At 48.8% G+C, this 18,162-nt stretch overlaps 1 protein-coding gene across 2 annotated transcripts in view; it reads left to right on the top strand.

The window, feature by feature from the left end:
• Nucleotides 1-10,630, top strand: part of LOC133342883 (homeobox protein CDX-1-like) — a 51,680-nt gene extending 41,050 nt beyond the window's left edge. The window contains exons 2-3 of one of the 2 annotated variants that reach the window (XM_061552245.1): nt 8,293-8,438; nt 9,245-10,630. In XM_061552245.1, the coding sequence (XP_061408229.1) occupies nt 8,293-8,438; nt 9,245-9,460 (362 nt within the window). In that variant the 3' untranslated portion in view covers nt 9,461-10,630. Of the gene's footprint in view, nt 1-8,292; nt 8,439-9,201 lie in introns of both variants that reach the window. The other variant, XM_061552246.1, reaches the window with a different exon arrangement.
• The last annotated feature ends 7,532 nt before the right edge of the window (nt 10,631-18,162 follow it).

Here is an 18,162-nt window from a genome sequence, read left to right as displayed (position 1 = left end):
ACTCTCTCGCTCTCTCTCGTTCTGCACGCAGCCCTTCTCGCGTCTCTCATCCTCCGGAGCTCGTAAACGGCACCGCGCGAGCCCGCGCGCTATAAGCGGCGAATGATTAACCCCGCGAAATCGTGCGGCTTTGATACGACCGCGGGGGCCAGCGACGTTTTATGTTCCCGCCCCCCCCCCAAACCCACGACGCGTACAGCCGGCCGTGTCTCTCCCCCCCCCCCCCGTGGATCTGTCTCACCCCCGTGGATCTGTTTCACCCACCCCCCCCCGTGTCTTCCCGCGTGGTCCGTCTGCCGCCTCGCCTGTTGCACAATCGCACAATCGCGCGCGGTCACCGCGGTCACTCGGCAGTGTTGTGGCATCACTGCTGGCTGGGTGTTAACGACCTCGCTTGGTCGGCGGTGTGTGTCTCTCTCACGTCTCTCCCTCTTTTGTTTTACGATCAGTGGAGACAAGAAGATGCTCGGTGTAGTCGGCACTTTGCTTCGTTCATCATTTCGTTTTTTTTTACTTTGCTTTATGTAAACCCCCACCTCTCGCCCACTCTCTCGCTCACTCACTCGCTCACTCACTCTCTCGCTCACTCACTCGCTCACTCTCTCGGTCACTCTCTCGCTCACTCTCTCGGTCACTCTCTCGCTCACTCTCTCGGTCACTCTCTCGCTCACTCTCTCGGTCACTCTCTCGCTCACTCTCTCGCTCACTCTCGCGGTCACTCTCTCGCTCACTCTCTCGCTCACTCACTCTCTCGCTCACTCTCTCGCTCACTCTCTCGGTCACTCTCTCGCTCACTCACTCGCTCACTCTCTCGGTCACTCTCTCGGTCAGTCTCTCGCTTACTCTCTCGGTCGCTCTCTCGCTCACTCTCTCGCTCACTCACTCGGTCACTCTCTCGCTCACTCTCTCGCTCACTCTCTCGCTCACTCTCTCGCTCACTCTCGCGGTCACTCTCTCGCTCACTCACTCGGTCACTCTCTCGCTCACTCCCTCGCTCACTCTCTCGGTCACTATCTCGCTCACTCTCTCGCTCACTCTCTCGGTCACTCTCTCGCTCACTCTCTCGCTCTCTCTCGTTCTGCACGCAGCCCTTCTCGCAGTCCGACGGCCTCCGACGGGTAGCTCATAACTGCTCTCTCCACGTGGTCGCGTGGATGTTTCTCGCCGTGTCCTCCCGGCCCCCCCCTCCACATTTCAGAATCAACGTTTAGAGGATTTGGCCGCTGTACATCTCCACGTGTCGAGCCAATTCGTCGGGCTATCCTTTGTGACCCGGGGTCGCTTCTGAAAAGCAGCTATATAGCGCAGTGTGCCTAGCCTGGTAACATTAAACAAAATAAATTTCGATTTAAAGCTTTCGTGACTGCAGGGATTCATCTTCTTGGTTCTTTCGTTAAAGTCACAATGACGCTGTCTTCCCGACAGACCTGTTCTTCACCTGAGGACGGCTGCTTGCGTTGTGGCCGAAACGTCGTGAGAATTATTTTATTATGTTTTATTTTTATTATTTTATTATTTCCCTTCTACGTGACTTTACCGAAAGAACCAAGAAGATTAAACAAAATAGTTGAGTTTTAGTGTTGTGGTTAGCGCGCCGCGCTACGAACCCGGCGACCCGAGTTCGATGCCCGCTCACGGCCAACACCAGTGACGATTTTCTGAACGGGTCCTGGGTCTCTCCTAGGTGCGGTGTGTAAACATCGTCACTGGGGAGACAAAGGCGGCCGGGCGTGGTGCTGGCCATCCACCCCTCGTGCACCGGGCCGGCCTTGATAGGCGCTGCTCGCTAGCAGCACTTGCCCCAACAGTCTGTTGGAGTCTATCTGCGGAGACTTTGTCTTGGTTGGACTCAGGGTTCGAGTGTTCGCGGTGGCTGTGTCATCATCGCTCGGCCGAGATCAAGAGTGATGTGTCTCATTGGCAGTGGCATTCAAGACGAGCATAATAATTTACGGGTTTTTTTTAAATGCATTCTTTATTGCATCTCACAACGCCATATAGTTAATTTACAATCACATTCATGGCTGAGATCGATTCATAGCAATTATTCTAACTATTACGACTACAGTATTCAGCGAATTAAAACTTCAGAAAATAAAAGTGAGTAAACAAATCAAGAAATGGTTACAATATAAAATTTTAAACAACAGAATCTGCTGATGCATTAAAGCCCTTGATGCACAAAGGCAGCGTCCTTCACTCATTTTCAGAGGAGCAGGGGGCCTGCCACTTTCGCCGATAAGGCCTCATCAGCAGTGTCAGGCCCTGCCACACATTTGAAACCATTGTTGGGTTTGACAGCGCCACGATGATGATGATGGGGGGGGGGGGGGGGGGTGTGGGCGGTGTCACCGTTTGCGTTTTGTTTCTGGGGCCTTAATGCTCGGAACGTATTCTGAAAGGGACTCAACATCGGACCTCATCCGAATTATTCCCATGCACGGCTGCAGTAGACGGGGTCCTTCCTGGCATAGGGGGGGGACTCGACGAAGGGCAGCTGCCCCTGTGCGGCACAATAATAATAATGTCAGTTTGTGTGTAAGTTGCATGTTGAACTTCTTTCGCACCGTACGTAGTAGCCAACCGTGCTATGTATGTCTGTTGCTTTGTATGTATGCAATGAGGAAGACTTGGACAATGGTTCTCCGTCGTCGTCGAGAGGGGTTCACAGTGAGAGCTTGGGGTTCGTACACGAGGGAGCTTCGTTATGGTGTCACCGATCACCCAGTCACGGCTAACATCAGTGACATCTCAAGGGAGGGAGGCCTCGATTTCAAAGTACGCAGGCATTCGCGAACGAATGTGTCACGTTGATACTAACCCCAAAAAACCTTTAATTTGAATAAAATTGAAAAATTAAATCTAAATTAAATTGTAAACATCACCAGTGGAAGATGTTTTCCAGTCACGAGATTTTTTTTTAAAGTTCAGTTTGTGCAACACAACCAGCTTACACGACTACTTAGGCGATCGTGTCGGCGAGCAGCACCGATGACGAACGGCACGATAAACGAGGAGGTGGGTTGACAGCGCCTCGCCCGACGTTTACCGCACACGGCACCAGCTAATCATTTAAGGCTGAGTCGACCTAGGTGGAGGCCAAGGACCGGTTCATAAAAATCACCACCGGGTGTTCGCGGCCTTGAGCGGGAATCGAACTCGCAGTGCGCTAACCACTCCGCCACCGCTCCCCACACACCAGAGGTCGCAACCGGGTACCCGATACCCGTACCCTACCCGATACCCGGCTACCCGTACCCGGCCGGGTACGGGTACGGGTAGCCGTTTGCGACCTTGGTGCGGCCGGGTACGGGTACGGGTAGGCCGTGAGTCACTGGTGAGTAACTGTTTGTCACTCATTCCCCAACGTCTTGTCTCTTCTCACAATTCAAGTTCCTAGAATCAACCCACCCGCGCCTGCAACATGGCTTCATCCCAGAGGTCGCAATCAGGTACCCGATACCCGTACCCTACCCGATACCCGGCCGGGTACGGGTAGGGTACGGGTACGGGTATCCATTTGCGACCACTGGTGCAGCCGGGTACGGGTAAGGAATCAAAACCCGTTTGCGACCTCTGCCACAAACACACGCACGTGTGTGTGTGTGTGCACGGATGTTGCCCAACCTCGCTCCGTCACGCGGCGTGATTCGTGCCGACCTGAAGCGGTGCTCGCTAACACCGCCAGCAGACCCGCTCGCTGCTTGCGGGGCTGATGTTCGTGCACAGCGGGTTCCCCTCCAGATGATTTACGCCTTTCCCCGTTTCACGTGGTTTCGCAGATACGTCGTCATTTCATCAAATGATTTGCGACAGGATCGTGGCGAATGGTTTGGGGCCGTCCATCGAGTGCGCACGCAAACACAATCTGTCAAAAGCGTGACCCCTCTCTGTACGCACGCGGACTTTTTACAAAACCACCACCACCCCCGAATCCTATAGAACGGCCGATATTTAATCCACGCAGAAATGATCAAGGATTATGAATAATATTCACGTGTTGAAGCAAATCAGATAGTCCACACCGCCGGACTATCGAACTCAGTTGATGTAGACAAATTATTATCGAGGCTTCACCACCCACCCCATTGTCAGTAGACGCCCCCATACGCAAGTGAACGCATTTGGGTTAACCCCTCCTCCTTCCCCCTCCATGCGTACAGTACGCACTAAATGTATGGCCCCTTCAGGGGTTGTTATCTGTGTTATAGACTCGTTAGTCGAGTACGCATGGCGGGGAGCACAGTCACGGTAACTGTTCACGCAGTCCCAGGGAAGAGCTACAGTCTGTGTATTGTAGTGTATAGTGTATAGTAGTGTATAGTGTATAGTAGTGTTTAGTGTATAGTAGTGTATAGTATATAGTAGTGTATAGTATATAGTAGTGTATAGTATATAGTAGTGTATAGTGTATAGTAGTGTATAGTAGTGTATAGTGTATAGTAGTGTATAGTGTATAGTAGTGTATAGTGTATAGTAATGTTTAGTAGTGTATAGTGTATAGTGGTGTATAGTATATAGCAGTGTATAGTGTAGTGTATAGTAATGTTTAGTAGTGTATAGTGTATAGTAGTGTATAGTGTATAGTAGTGTATAGTGTATAGTAGTGTATAGTGTATTGTAGTGTATAGTGTATAGTAGTGTATAGTGTAGTGTATAGTAATGTATAGTAGTGTATAGTGTAGTGTATAGTGTAGTGTATAGTGTAGTGTATAGTATATAGTAGTGTATAGTGTAGTATATAGTAATGTATAGTTGTGTCTAGTAGTGTATAATAGTGTATAGTGTATAGTAGTGTATTGTGTAGTGTATAGTAATGTTTAGTAGTGTATAGTGTATAGTAGTGTATAGTGTAGTGTATAGTAATGTATAGTAGTGTAGTGTATAGTAGTGTATAGTGTATTGTAGTGTATAGTATAGTGTATAGTGTAGTGTATAGTGTAGTGTATAGTGTAGTGTATAGTATATAGTAGTGTATAGTGTAGTGTATAGTAATGTATAGTTGTGTCTAGTAGTGTATAATAGTGTATAGTGGAGTAGTGTATAGTGTAGTGTATAGTAGTGTAAAGGAGTGTATAGTGTAGTGTATAGTAGTGTATAGTAGTGTATAGTGTAGTGTATAGTAGTGTATAGTGTAGTGTATAGTAATGTATAGTAGTGTATAGTGTAGTGTATAGTGTAGTGTATAGTAATGTATAGTAGTGTATAGTGTAGTGCATAGTAGTGTAGTGTATAGTGTAGTGTATAGTGTAGTGTATAGTAGTGTATAGTGTAGTGTATAGTAATGTATAGTTGTGTCTAGTAGTGTATAGTGTAGTGTCTACTAATGTATAGTGGTGTATAGTGTAGTGTATAGTGTAGTGTATAGTAGGGTATAGTGTAGTGTATAGTAATGTATAGTAGTGTAGTGTATAGTAGTGTATAGTAGTGTATAGTGTAGTGTATAGTGTAGTGTATAGTAGTGTATAGTGTAGTGTATATTGTAGTGTATAGTAGTGTATAGTGTAGTGTATAGTAATGTATATTTGTGTCTAGTAGTGTATAGTGTAGTGTATAGTGTAGTGTATAGTGTAGTGTATAGTAGTGTATAGTGTTGTGTATAGTAATGTATAGTTATGTCTAGTAGTGTATAGTGCAGTGTATACTAATGTATAGTAGTGCAGTGTATAGTAGTGTATAGTGTATTGTAGTGTATAGTGTAGTGTATACTAATGTATAGTTGTGTCTAGTAGTGTATAGTATAGTGTATAGTGTAGTGTATAGTGTAGTGTATAGTGTAGTTTATAGTAATGTATAGTTGTGTCTAGTAGCGTATAGTGTAGTGAATACTAATGTAGTAGTGTATAGTGTAGTGTATAGTGTAGTGTATAGTAGTGTATAGTAGTGTATAGTGTAGTGTATACTAATGTATAGTAGTCCAGTGTATAGTAGTGTATAGTGTATTGTAGTGTATAGTGTAGTGTATACTAATGTATAGTTGTGTCTAGTAGTGTATAGTATAGTGTATAGTGTAGTGTATAGTGTAGTGTATAGTGTAGTGTATAGTGTAGTGTATAGTAATGTATAGTTGTGTCTAGTAGTGTATAGTGTAGTGTATACTAATGTATAGTAGTGTATAGTGTAGTGTATAGTGTAGTGTATAGTAGTCTATAGTAGTGTATAGTGTAGTGTATACTAATGTATAGTAGTGCAATGTATAGGATTGTATAGTGTAGTGTTAGATCGCGTAAATGTGTCGTTAAAACCCACCTTCACCCGGCAGTGAAAATTCGCGAGGTTCGTGAAATCGTGCACTCGAATTGTGGGTGCTGTTTGTGGCTTGACTCTCCAACGCACCTTGTGGTGCTGAAGTAAGTCACTGATTGGCATGTGTCTTGATTTAAAGCTTTCGTGACTGCAGGGATTCATCTTTTTGGTTCTTTCGGTAAGTCACGTAGAAGGGAAGTAATAAAATAATAAAAATGAAACATAATAAAATTAAAATAAAATTAAAATTAATAAAATTGAAATTTTATTATGTTTTATTTTTATTATTTTATTACTTCCCTTCTACGTGACTTTACCGAAAGAACCAAGAAGATGGTATGTGTCTGTTTACGTGACAACCCTCACTAATTGGCTGTGTCGGGTGGTGGCGGGTTTAACGACACATTTATATATTGACGCCATCTAACACCCCCTCCAAAACCCGCCTCTATAATTAGGCCACGTGTGTTTCATCACGTGGCGAAAGTAATAATCTGCCTGCGTCAGGTGGCGGAGGGTTTACGACGCGATCGATCTGACTGACACCCTCCCCCCCCCACACACACAGTCAATTGTCCATCTGCGTGATGATCTCTGTCGACGGCGTTTGTCTCCCTTGTTCTCGTGCGCATTCGCATTACGCGCCTCCATGCAGCCTCGAAAAACTTGTCCCATACGTGGCCGCGGATTCGGACCGCAGTGATTTCAGCCGCATCATCTCTACATAACAAAAAGGCTCAGTCCCTTTTACACGCACCTTTACATCATCCGCACCTAGTTTACACAACAAAGGCTCATTCCTAACAGCGTGCTTCAGCCGCACCGAACCTCACAATAATAATATCCACGTGCCTACCTTGGCTCCTCCCACCTTCAACCAGTATATATATAGAAATACTGTTTCTTGGAATTTCTCTCATTTACTTGATACAGCTATCGTGCTGTGACGGTTCCACCTGAAGACGGAAGCTTGTGTTGCCTCCGAAACGTCGTGATTTTTCTTTTCTTTTTCTTTTATTAATTTCATTTTTTTACCTACGTAAATTTACCGAGAAAAAAAAACCTAAGAATATGAATCCTTGCAGCCACGAAAGCTTCAAATCTAGAATTACTGTGAGAGCCTCGGTGCAGACGTGATTAGCTCCAGCGTAACAGCGTAACGCCACTCCTGAGTTGGGTTAGTCGCGGCTTGTGCAGAATCAGAACTTGTTACCGTTATTCACGTATTCATTGCACGCCTCTGCCCATGCTGCTGTTGTGCATTCGTTCGGGGCGACGCGCGCGATGGTTTGGCACGGCGTTCAAGGCCTCGCCCGGGGAGGTGAAGCGAAACGTCGGACATGTCGCCGAACAACACGCGACACAACCGGAACACTCATCGGATATACGTCGTAACTTTAACAAGTACATTTAGTTTTGATTTGGTGTTTGAAATAAATAAATATATAAATATATATATAAATCGGTCCTTCATTTCAGCTGGAGCTGCCCATGGCTGAGCTCCGGAATATATTTCCGTGCCCCCCCCCCCCCCCAATTGGGGGCAGGGAAGGGGGCGGGGGGGAGGGGAGCCCAGGGGGGTGGGGGTTTGGGAGGACGCAGAAAACCCTCAGTTTAACACGTAGCAGGCTTTCGCGACCAATATTATTCATAATCAACGTTTTTGGGTTTAGATCGCGTTATTTATAAATGTGTCGTAACCCTCCACCACCCGACACGGCCAATCAGTAAAAAAGTGTCACGTTGACAAAAGACAATTAGTTCAGTGCTTTAGCCCACCGGTGTGTTGAAGCGCGAAACCACAACATTTACAATTTGAGTACGACGTTTCGCTGGTAATTGCATCCAGCATCATCGGGCAATTCGCCAGAATGGTGAGGCTCTGCTGTGTCTCCCGTTCTTATATAGAGCAGCAGCAGGGTGACGTCATCCTGTAAAAATTTCCCCGACAAAAAAATTCCCTGATTTCAATTCATCACCTCCCCACCCACCCCCACCCCCTCCACCACCACCACAACAACAACAACTCTCCGTTCTTCCCCGCAGGCAAAACGCGTACCAAGGATAAGTACCGCGTGGTGTACTCGGACTATCAGCGGCTGGAGCTGGAGAAGGAGTTCCAGGCGAACCGATTCATCACCATCAGGCGCAAGTCCGAGCTCGCATCGCACCTGGGCCTCTCCGAGAGACAGGTCAGGGCCTCCAGCCAGGAACTCGATCGATGTCACAAGGGTGGACACAAACCCGATTTTTTTTTACAGCGGCAGGCATCGGGTTTTTTCTTTAATACAATTAAACCCGATTTCGGGGGATTGAAACCTGGTTTAATGAATGCGAAACTCTGATCCAAGGCATAGGCTGCTTCCCTCGTCGGTGCTGCTATCGTACTCGGGGCCATCGGGCACGAGGTAGTTGTAGAATGCGGCAGGCAGGTTGGTCTTGATGAACACGAGCTTCTCCTCCACAATCGTGGGCGCCAGTGAGTTCCTTAGCTTGGAATGGATGAAGCCCATTAAGTTCATTTAGTAGGTATAGCACTGTGAGCCATTCGGCTCTTGAATCGGGTGCAACCGCAACAAACAAACACACGAACAAGAAAAATCTTAAAGTTACTATGTGACTATGTGCAAACTGAAAATCTAGGGGGGAAAAAACAGCAAAAAATTCCAGAAAAAAACCCACCGTACACTAACGTTGAGAAGTTCCGCTCGGATGCCGCAATTAGAACCAATTAACCCGGATTTCTCCCAATCTCAGATGATCGGGTTTAATATAAAAGACAATGAAACCCGATTGTAAAGAACCCGACTGTGCCACCCGTGCGCCGTCGTAGCTGTGACACACACAAAGCCTAACGCGCACACACGCACACGCGCACTCTGCATGCGCACGCACACACACAGAGGCTAACGCACCACGCACACACGCGCGCGTTCTGTATGCACACACACACAGGCTAACGCGCACACCTGCGCGTCTGCGTGCTGTGCCGACGCAGGTGAAGATCTGGTTCCAGAACCGACGAGCGAAGGAACGGAAAGTGAATAAGAAGATGCAGCAGCAGCAGCAGCAGCAGCAACAACAACAGCAGCAGCAGCAACCGCGCGTATCGTCAGCCTCCCCAGAGATCTCGTCGGGCATGCCGACTCATAGCAGCGGCGCAAACGTCGTGAGCAGCAGCAGCCTCATCTCGGGAGGGGTTTCCCTGCAGTGAGAGCCATCGGGGGGCAACCCACACGCAACGTCGGCCCGCCAACGTTGGCGCGACGTTGGCCCGCCAACGTTGGCGCGACGCTGGTCCACACCCGTTAGGTGCGCGTGGGGTGTACATTGCGGTCCGCGTGTGAACGTGTGAGTGGCGTCTACGTCGTGCGTTTTGTGATATATTAAAAATAGTAATGTATAAGTTGGGCGGCAATGCGTCTGTGTGTGTGTGTCAAATCAAGATTGTCTTTGTTGCTGTTGCTGTTGTTTCGTGCGCGTGGTTAGTCGATCTTAAACCACCTGGGGGGGGGGGGGTTGTGTTTCCCGTGATCTCCTACCAGTACCTAGCCTGGCACCGGAGCTGCGGGTGACGTTGCCGTTGCTTGCAAGTCGGTTGTTGTTGTTGTTGATGTTGTTGATGTTGTTGTTAGAGCTGCGTGCGCGTTTGTGCGCGTGGTGGTGGGGGGGGGGGAGAGCGGTTACCGCGTTGCGCTACGAACCCGGCCACCCGAGTTGGTCTTGGATCTCCCCTAGGTCGACTCAGCCTCAAATGTGTATCTGGTGCGGTGTGGTGAGCATCGACAGTGGGGAGACAAAGGCGGCTGAGCGTGGAGCTGGCCACCCCACCCGCTCGTGTACCGTGCCAGCCTTCGTAGGTGCTACTCGCTAACAGCACTTGCCCCTACAGTCAACGGGGGATCTTTGTCTTTGGAATCGTGTGTACGCGGGCATGTCCACGTGTGTAAATGTCTATGCTGGTGGTGGTGTATGCTTGCTTGCTATGTATTTGTCAGTGTGCATATGTGTGTGCCGGGTGGCTAAAGCACAGCAAGTTTACACAGTAGGGGGGCACAGGTGGTGCATCAGCCAGTCATCTCGGTCTTCTCAGTCAGTCGATCCGTGGCACCTGCTGGGTCTGCCCCGTGACCTCCTGCCAGCGGGTGTTCGACACTTCACGTGGCCTCAAGGTGCACATGGCCTGGCACGAGCGTCGTGGTGACGTCACCGCCACTTAGTGGCGAATGGCGGTTGTTGTTGTTGTTGTGTTGAATCCCCCCCTTAACATCGTACACAGATGTGAAGCTTTCGTGACTGCAGGAATGAATCGATCACGACGTTTCGATGGCCACACAAGACACCGTTTTCCCACCTGAAGATGTTTGCTTGTGCGGCGATCGAAACGTCCTGATTTATTATTATTTTTCTACCTTACGTGACTTCACCGAAATAACCAAATAGCATCGTACACAGAGGCAAGCGGTATCAGAACTCGTCCCTGGGGCTCCTCTAGGTCGACTCGGCCTTAAATTAATACCTGCTGCTGCTGCTACGAGCTGGCATAAACATAAACACTGGGGATACCAACTCGTCTGGTGTGTGTCTGGTGTGTGTCTCTGTGTGTGTGTCTCTGTGTGTGTCTGTGTGTGTGTCCTCTGTGTGTGGTGTGTCTGTGTGTGTGTATCTGTGTGTGTATCTGTGTGTGTGTGTCTGTGTGTGTGTGGTGTCTGGGTGTGTGTGTTAGTGTGTCTCTGTGTGTGTCTGGTGAGTGTGTCCTCTGTGTGTGTGTCTCTGTGTGTGTGTCTCTGTGTGTGTCTGTGTGTGTACAGAGTGGGGAGCGGTAGTGTAGCGGTTAGCGCTACGCTGCGCTACGAACCCAACGACACGGGTTCGATTCCCGCCCACGGCCAACACCGGTGACGATTATCTGAACTAGTCTTGGGCCTCCCCTAGGTCGACTCGGCCTCAAATAAGTACCCGGTGCGATGTATAGTTAACATCGCCACTGGGCACCCACCCCCTCATGTGCCGTGCCGGCCTTCATAGGTGCTACTCGCTAACAGCACTTGCCCCAACAGTCTGTCCAGGCTACACGAGGGGGGGGTGATCTTTGTCTTTGTGTGGCGATGCTGGTGTGTCCAGGCCAGGCGCTACTCTGCATCTTCTACATCAGCCAGAGGAGAAGGAGACCGCGTGTCTTCAGAACCCCCCCCCAACTTCGCCCCCTTAGCTTCGGCGTGCTTCGTACACTTTGAGTAGATACAAAGACAAAGATCCCCGTGTAGCCTGTAACGGACTGTTGGGGCAAGTGCTGTTAGCGAATAGCACCTATGAAGGCCGGAATGGTACACGAGGGGGTGGGTGGCCAGCACCACGCCCGACCGCTTTGTGTATTGTGTAACGTGTTTACTTGAATTAATTATGTGTTGTGTAACGTGTTGTCTGTATTACTTGTGTATTGTGTAACATGTTATCTTTATCGATTGTGTGTTATTTAACGTGTTATTTATTCATTGTGTCTTGTGTAACGTGTTGTCTTTATTAAGTATGTGTGTGTAACGTGTTGTCTTTATTGATTGTGTGTTATACTTTTTAGTTTTAAACAGTCTGCATCAGCAGCAGAACATGCTTTCCCAACTGATGACGGACGCTTCTGTTGCGCCCGAAACGTCGTGATTTAATTGAGTTGTTTTCATTTTTTTTTACCTACGTGACTTTACCGAAAAAAACAAAGAGTATGAATCCTTGCAGTCACGAAATCTTCAAATCTAGAATTAATTGTGTATTGTCTAATGTGTTATCTTTATTTTGTGTACAGTTATCTTCATTAATTATGTTACCTAATCAGTTGTGCATTGGCTCGCGTGTTCCACATTGCGTGATTCATTTAGAATCGTTAAATTCACCTTGCATTGTCAAAATTTAATTCCGGTAGAGCTGACCAGGTGAGCTTGCTGAACTTGTATTGCACTCTCGTGAGATATGAAGTCTTCTATCTTAGAAATCCAACGGTGCTGATTGTTACTGACCGCTTGAAGTTTTTGGATCTTTAGGGCGTTTGCTCAGCAAGTCGAGATTTGCTAAAAAAAAAGTACGAAATATGGGAGTTAGTTTGCGATGTATACATTGTTCATGGGTTGTTGTGGTGGTTGTGGTTGTGATGATGGTGGTTGTGATGATGGTGGTTGTGATGATGGTGGCAGGTGTGGTGGCTGAATTGGTCTCTAACTTATGTGAAAACCCCCTAGCGAATGTGTTACTTGTGTAGGTGTACGCATTTCACCAAATGACAGAGAGAATATATCTGTGTATATATATAGATTTTCCCGTACAGATGTTATCGCTTTTCACTCACAATTGGTGTGCAAGCTACGTGTGTGTGTGTGTGCTCGTACGTGTAGCCTTCACAGGTGCTACTCGCTAACGGCACTTGCCCCAACAGTCTGTTAAAGCTACACGGGGGATCTTTGTCTTCGTGCGTGTTGGGAGCGGTGGCGCAGCGGTTAGCGCATTACGCAGAGAACGGTTCCCGGCCGAGTGGTATCTGAAGCGATATTAGTCAGCGTTTCAACTCAACCTCGGGAAGACAAAGAGGGCCGGTCGTGGTTCTGGCAACACCACCTGCCGTGCGATATTTCTGGCCTAATAGGTGCTCGCTAACAACGCTTTACACCACTTATGAGGCCATGCTAAGGATCTTCGTGTCGTGTGTGTGTGCCCGTGTATGTGTGTACATGTGATTGTGCGTGTGTGTCCGTGTATGTGTGTACATGTGATTGTGCGTGTGTGTGTGGTATGTGTGTAAATGTGATTGTGCGTGTGTGTGTGTGTCCGTGTATGTGTGTACATGTGATTGTGCGTGTGTGTCCATGTATGTGTGTACATGTGATTGTGCGTGTGTGTGTGTATGTGTGTAAATGTGATTGTGCGTGTGTGTGTGTGTGTCCGTGTATGTGTGTACATGTGATTGTGTCTGTGTGTGTGACCGTGTATGTGTGTACATGTGATTGTGCGTGTGTGTGTGTGTCCGTGTATGTGTGTAAATGTGATTGTGTGTGTGTGCCCGTGTATGTGTGTAAATGTGATTGTGCGTGTGTGTCCGTGTATGTGTGTACATGTGATTGTGCGTGTGTGTGTGTATGTGTGTAAATGTGATTGTGCGTGTGTGTGTGTCCGTGTATGTGTGTACATGTGATTGTATCTGTGTGTGTGACCGTGTATGTGTGTAAATGTGATTGTGCGTGTGTGTGTGTCCGTGTATGTGTGTACATGTGATTGTGTGTGTGTGTCCGTGTATGTGTACATGTGATTGTGTGTGTGTGCCCGTGTATGTGTGTAAATGTGATTGTGTGTGTGTGTGTCCGTGTATGTGTAAATGTGATTGTGCGTGTGTCTGTGTGTTCCCGTGTATGTGTGTACATGTGATTGTGCGTGTGTGTGTGTCCGTGTATGTGTGTAAATGTGATTGTGTGTGTGTGTGTGTGCCCGTGTATGTGTGTAAATGTGATTGTGCGTGCGTGTGTGTGTGTCTTTTGTGTACTGTGTTTGTGGGTCGGCTAATATGCATGTTCATGTGTGTGTGTTTTGTATATGTATGTGTGCGTATGTGCATGTGCGTCTTTTTTTTAGGGGTATGTGAGCGTGTGGTCAGGTCGAATCAGCCTCAAATGAGTACCTGGTGCGGTGTGTAAACATCGCCACTGGGGAGACAAAGGCGGCCGGGCGTGGTGCTGGCCACCCACCCCCTAGGTGATCGCTAACAGCACTTGCCCCAATCGTCTGCGAAGGCTACACGAAGGATCTTTGTCTTTGTTTGTGTATGTGCAAACTTGCGGTTTTTTTGTATGCATGCTCACGTGTACGTGAGTGTACGTATGGGTGCGTTCGTGTGCGTGTGCGTGTATCTTTGGGTCTATAATTTACGCGACAATTATCCGGACGTCAATTTTGATCGTGAATTAGAACGTGTACAATGCAATTGTGCGTGCGTGTATTCTGACACAAGTCTTATACATAATACAGACGTACATGGGTTTGGGTGGGTGGTGCCGTTGCTTTCGCGAGACACAAATTAAATGAACGCGTGTCACCGAATCGCGTGCAGGATGCACAATTGCGTCGCGGGGATTTTTTTTCGTTCACAATTGCATCGTTCCCCGACCGCGTGTCTCGCCTCTCGCTACACACGAATCTGCTTCCAAGTGGTCCGATGCAACACCGCACGGCAAGGCCCTAGCCATGGAGTCAACATTGGGGGGGGGACCAAATCTTCCACGGGGTCTGGAGGTCCGTCCGTCCGTGGTCCCCCCCCCCCCTAGAAAAAAATCTTAACGTGTCTCCAATGCGTCTCCGTGTATCGCTATGAGTGTGTGTAGGTCTTCATGTGTCATCTGTGTGCGTGGCAAGGCAGTAAGCAATGGAGTTGACATTGGGGGGGACCAAATCTTCCACGGGGGTCTGGGGGTCTCCCCCCCCCGCCCCAGAAAAAAAAATCAAAATTTGAAAACGAATTTCCTGCCTAAAATATAAAAATAATTCATTAACACATAGGCTTGACTTTTATTTTATTTTTTGCAATAATGTCTAATAGTGTATGGTATTACACAGCTGTTATTTTCTTTTTTACCTTTTCTTGTTTCATTGTATGTAATAGCAGAGATTAGGCATTAATAAAGTACAACCATAACCACAATCATATAAACAGAAATTTATTTTATAGCAATATATTGTGTGTGTGTGTGGGGGGGGGGTGATATTTGAGCACATTTGAATATTTGGGGGGGGGGGGGGACATCCAATTTATATTATAATCACGGCATTTGGAGAGACGCTGAGTCTTCGGGTCGACTTGACGGCAGATGCCCAATGACAGGGCCCGGTCTGCGTACGTACGTGGGCAGGTACACCCCCGTGCTGCGTAGGGACAGCTGACACTGGGTGGTGGGGGGTCTCCTTACACTTAAAAAAACACAATCAGCATCAAACGTTTCATTTCAAACGTTTAATTCCATCCTCGCTGATACAACTCATATGTATCACCCCCCCCGCCCAATTAGAGCTTCGTCAACTCGAGCGCACGTGTTGCTACCTCGCTGATACATTTCATGACTCCCGCAAAACTCCGCGGTGTGCACGAAGTTGGCCCGCCACGAGGGCGACACGCAATCTGTGCTGTGTGTGTGCTGTGTGTGTGTGCTGTGTGTGTGCTGCGTGTGTGCTGTGTGTGTGTGCTGTGTGTGTGTGCTGTGTGTGTGTGCTGTGTGTGTGTGTGTGTGGTGTGTGTGTGTGTGTGTGTGCTGTGTGTATGTGCTGTGTGTGTGCTGGTGTGTGATGTGTGTGTGTGCTGTGTGTGTGTGCGTGTGTGCTGTGTGTGTGTGGTGTGCTGTGTGTGTGGTGTGTGTGTGTGGTGCTGCGTGTGTGATGTGTGTGTGGGTGTGTGTGGTGTGTGTGTGTGTGTGTGCTGCGTGTGTGTGCTGTGTGTGTGTGTGCTGTGTGTGTGTGCTGTGTGTGTGCTGCGTGTGTGTGTGCTGTGTGTGTGTGCTGTGTGTGGGCTGTGTGTGTGTGTGTGTGCGTGTGTGTGTGCTGTGGGGCTGTGTGTGCTGTGTGTGTGCTGTGTGTGTGCTGTGTGTGTTGTGTGTGGGCTGTGTGTGTGTGTGTGTGTGTGTGTGTGTGCTGTGTGTGCTGTGTGTGTATGCTGTGGTGGGCTGTGTGTGTGTGCTGTGGTGTGGTGTGTGTGTGTGCTGCGTGTGTGTGTGTGTGTGTGCTGTGTGTGTGCTGTGTGTGTGTGTGTGTGTGCTGTGTGTGTGTGCTGTGTGTGTGTGCTGCGTGTGTGATGTGTGTGTGTGCTGTGTGTGTGTGCTGCGTGTGTGCTGTGTGGTGTGCTGTGTGTGTGCTGTGTGTGTGTGCTGTGTGTGTGTGCGTGTGTGATGTGTGTGTGTGCTGTGTGTGTGTGCTGTGTGTGTGCTGTGTGTGTGTGTGGTGTGTGCTGCGTGTGTGCTGTGTGTGTGTGCTGTGTGTGTGTGCTGTGTGTGGGCTGTGTGTGTTGTGTGTGTGCTGTGTGTGTGTGCTGTGTGTGGGCTGTGTGTGTGTGTGTGCTGTGTGTGCTGTGTGGTGTGCTGTGTGTGGGGTGTGTGTGCTGTGTGTGTGCTGTGTGTGTGGCTGTGTGTGGTGCTGTGTGGGTATGCTGTGTGTGGGCTGTGTGCTGTGTGTGCTGTGTGTGTGCTGTGTGTGTGCTGTGTGTGTGTGCTATGTGTGTGTGCTATGTGTGTGTGCTGTGTGTGTGCTGTGTGTGCTGTGGTGTGTTGCGTGTGTACATTGAACTTCCTTCGTGCCGTACATATCCAACCGCGCCCATCGGAGGGCGGGGCCGAAGGACATATCTCGTGTCGTCAACGAGCGGCTCTAAGGATTGGAGTTGGGTGATCTCGACGACGCTTGTAAAAGTTGCACGGCTACCCCGGCGGCTTCCCAACATCGTGAAGGAAGAACGTTCCAGACGGGGCCGCAGAAGCACGCGCGATGCGGTGACCCCCCCCCCCCCCATGCCACTGCCGGACCAACCGCAGCTCCCCGTATCGTGGCGTTAGTCTCGGCGAGGTGGCGTCACAGGTGCGCAAAGCAGTCTGGGTAATTTCCATTGTGACGTCGGGCAGCAGCGTGGCTTGGATGCGTGTGGGGGGAGGGGGAGGGGGGGGCGCAGGGGAGGGGGGGGGCAGCTACACGCGATGGATTTGACATCGAAGGGAATTTATCAGGGCAGCTGGCATCACCCCCCCCCCTGATCACCCCCCTCCCACGTGGTCGCCCCCCCCCGCTACCCCCCCCCCCGGTCACCCCCTCCCACGTGGTCGCCCCCTCCGCTACCCCCCCACCGGTCACCCCCCCCCCCCTCCAACGTGGTCGCATCATCATCATCACCATTAGCGTCACCATCACCGTCACCGTCACCATCATCATCAACATCACCGTCACCGTCAACATCACCATCATCACCATCATCATCACCATCATCATGCGTATATGTATAGCAGCGGCCCAGCTACTCCAAACGCGCGATGCCGATTCTAAAATGTGAAGCGGCGACAACAACAACAACAACAACAACGACAACAACAACGGCAACAACAACGACAACAACAACAACGGCAACAACGACAACAACAACAACGACAACAACAACGGCAACAACAACGACAACAACAACAACGGCAACAACAACGACAACAACGACAACAACAACAACGACAACAACAACAACGACAACAACGACAACAACAACGACAACAACAACGACAACGACAACAACAACGACAACAACGACAACAACAACGACAACAACAACAACGACAACAACAACGACAACAAACAACGACAACAACAACAACGAGCCAGAGGACGCCGCACAACAAAACAAAATGGACGCCTCACAAACATGTGCGCCTCGCCTCGGGCACAGATGTCACGGCAGAGATCGCGACCCGTCACCGACCGCGGGAACGAGACTCGTCCGAGCTCAACACGCGCGTCAATCGATGCGTGCGCCACGAAGGAGGGGGCATTGGTCGAAACGTCGCCGGTTATATGTATCGATGTGAATCTTGGCTTCCAAGGCCGCGGTGTGAGCGATGAACGTGGCGAGATGGGGGTTATTGATTTAGTTAGTTCCAAGCCAGACAGGTTACACTGGGTGCTGCTGCTGCTGCGTTGGCAACGGAACACGAGCGGCGTCAACAATGATCGATAAAGTATGATCAATAAATTACGATCTATAAAGTACGATCTACAAAGTACGATCGATAAAGTATGATATATAAATTACGATCTACAAAGTGTGATTGATAAAGTATGATCTACAAAGTACGATCTATAAAGTGTGATTGATAAAGTGCGATCTGCAAAGTACGATCTACAAAGTGTGATTGATAAAGTGCGATC

The sequence above is a fragment of the Lethenteron reissneri genome, chromosome 16 (assembly GCF_015708825.2).
Source record: "Lethenteron reissneri isolate LAM-NWPU_2019-01 chromosome 16, ASM1570882v1, whole genome shotgun sequence".
Classification (NCBI taxonomy): Eukaryota; Metazoa; Chordata; class Hyperoartia; order Petromyzontiformes; family Petromyzontidae; genus Lethenteron; species Lethenteron reissneri.
This window is presented reverse-complemented; position numbering and strand designations above follow the sequence as displayed.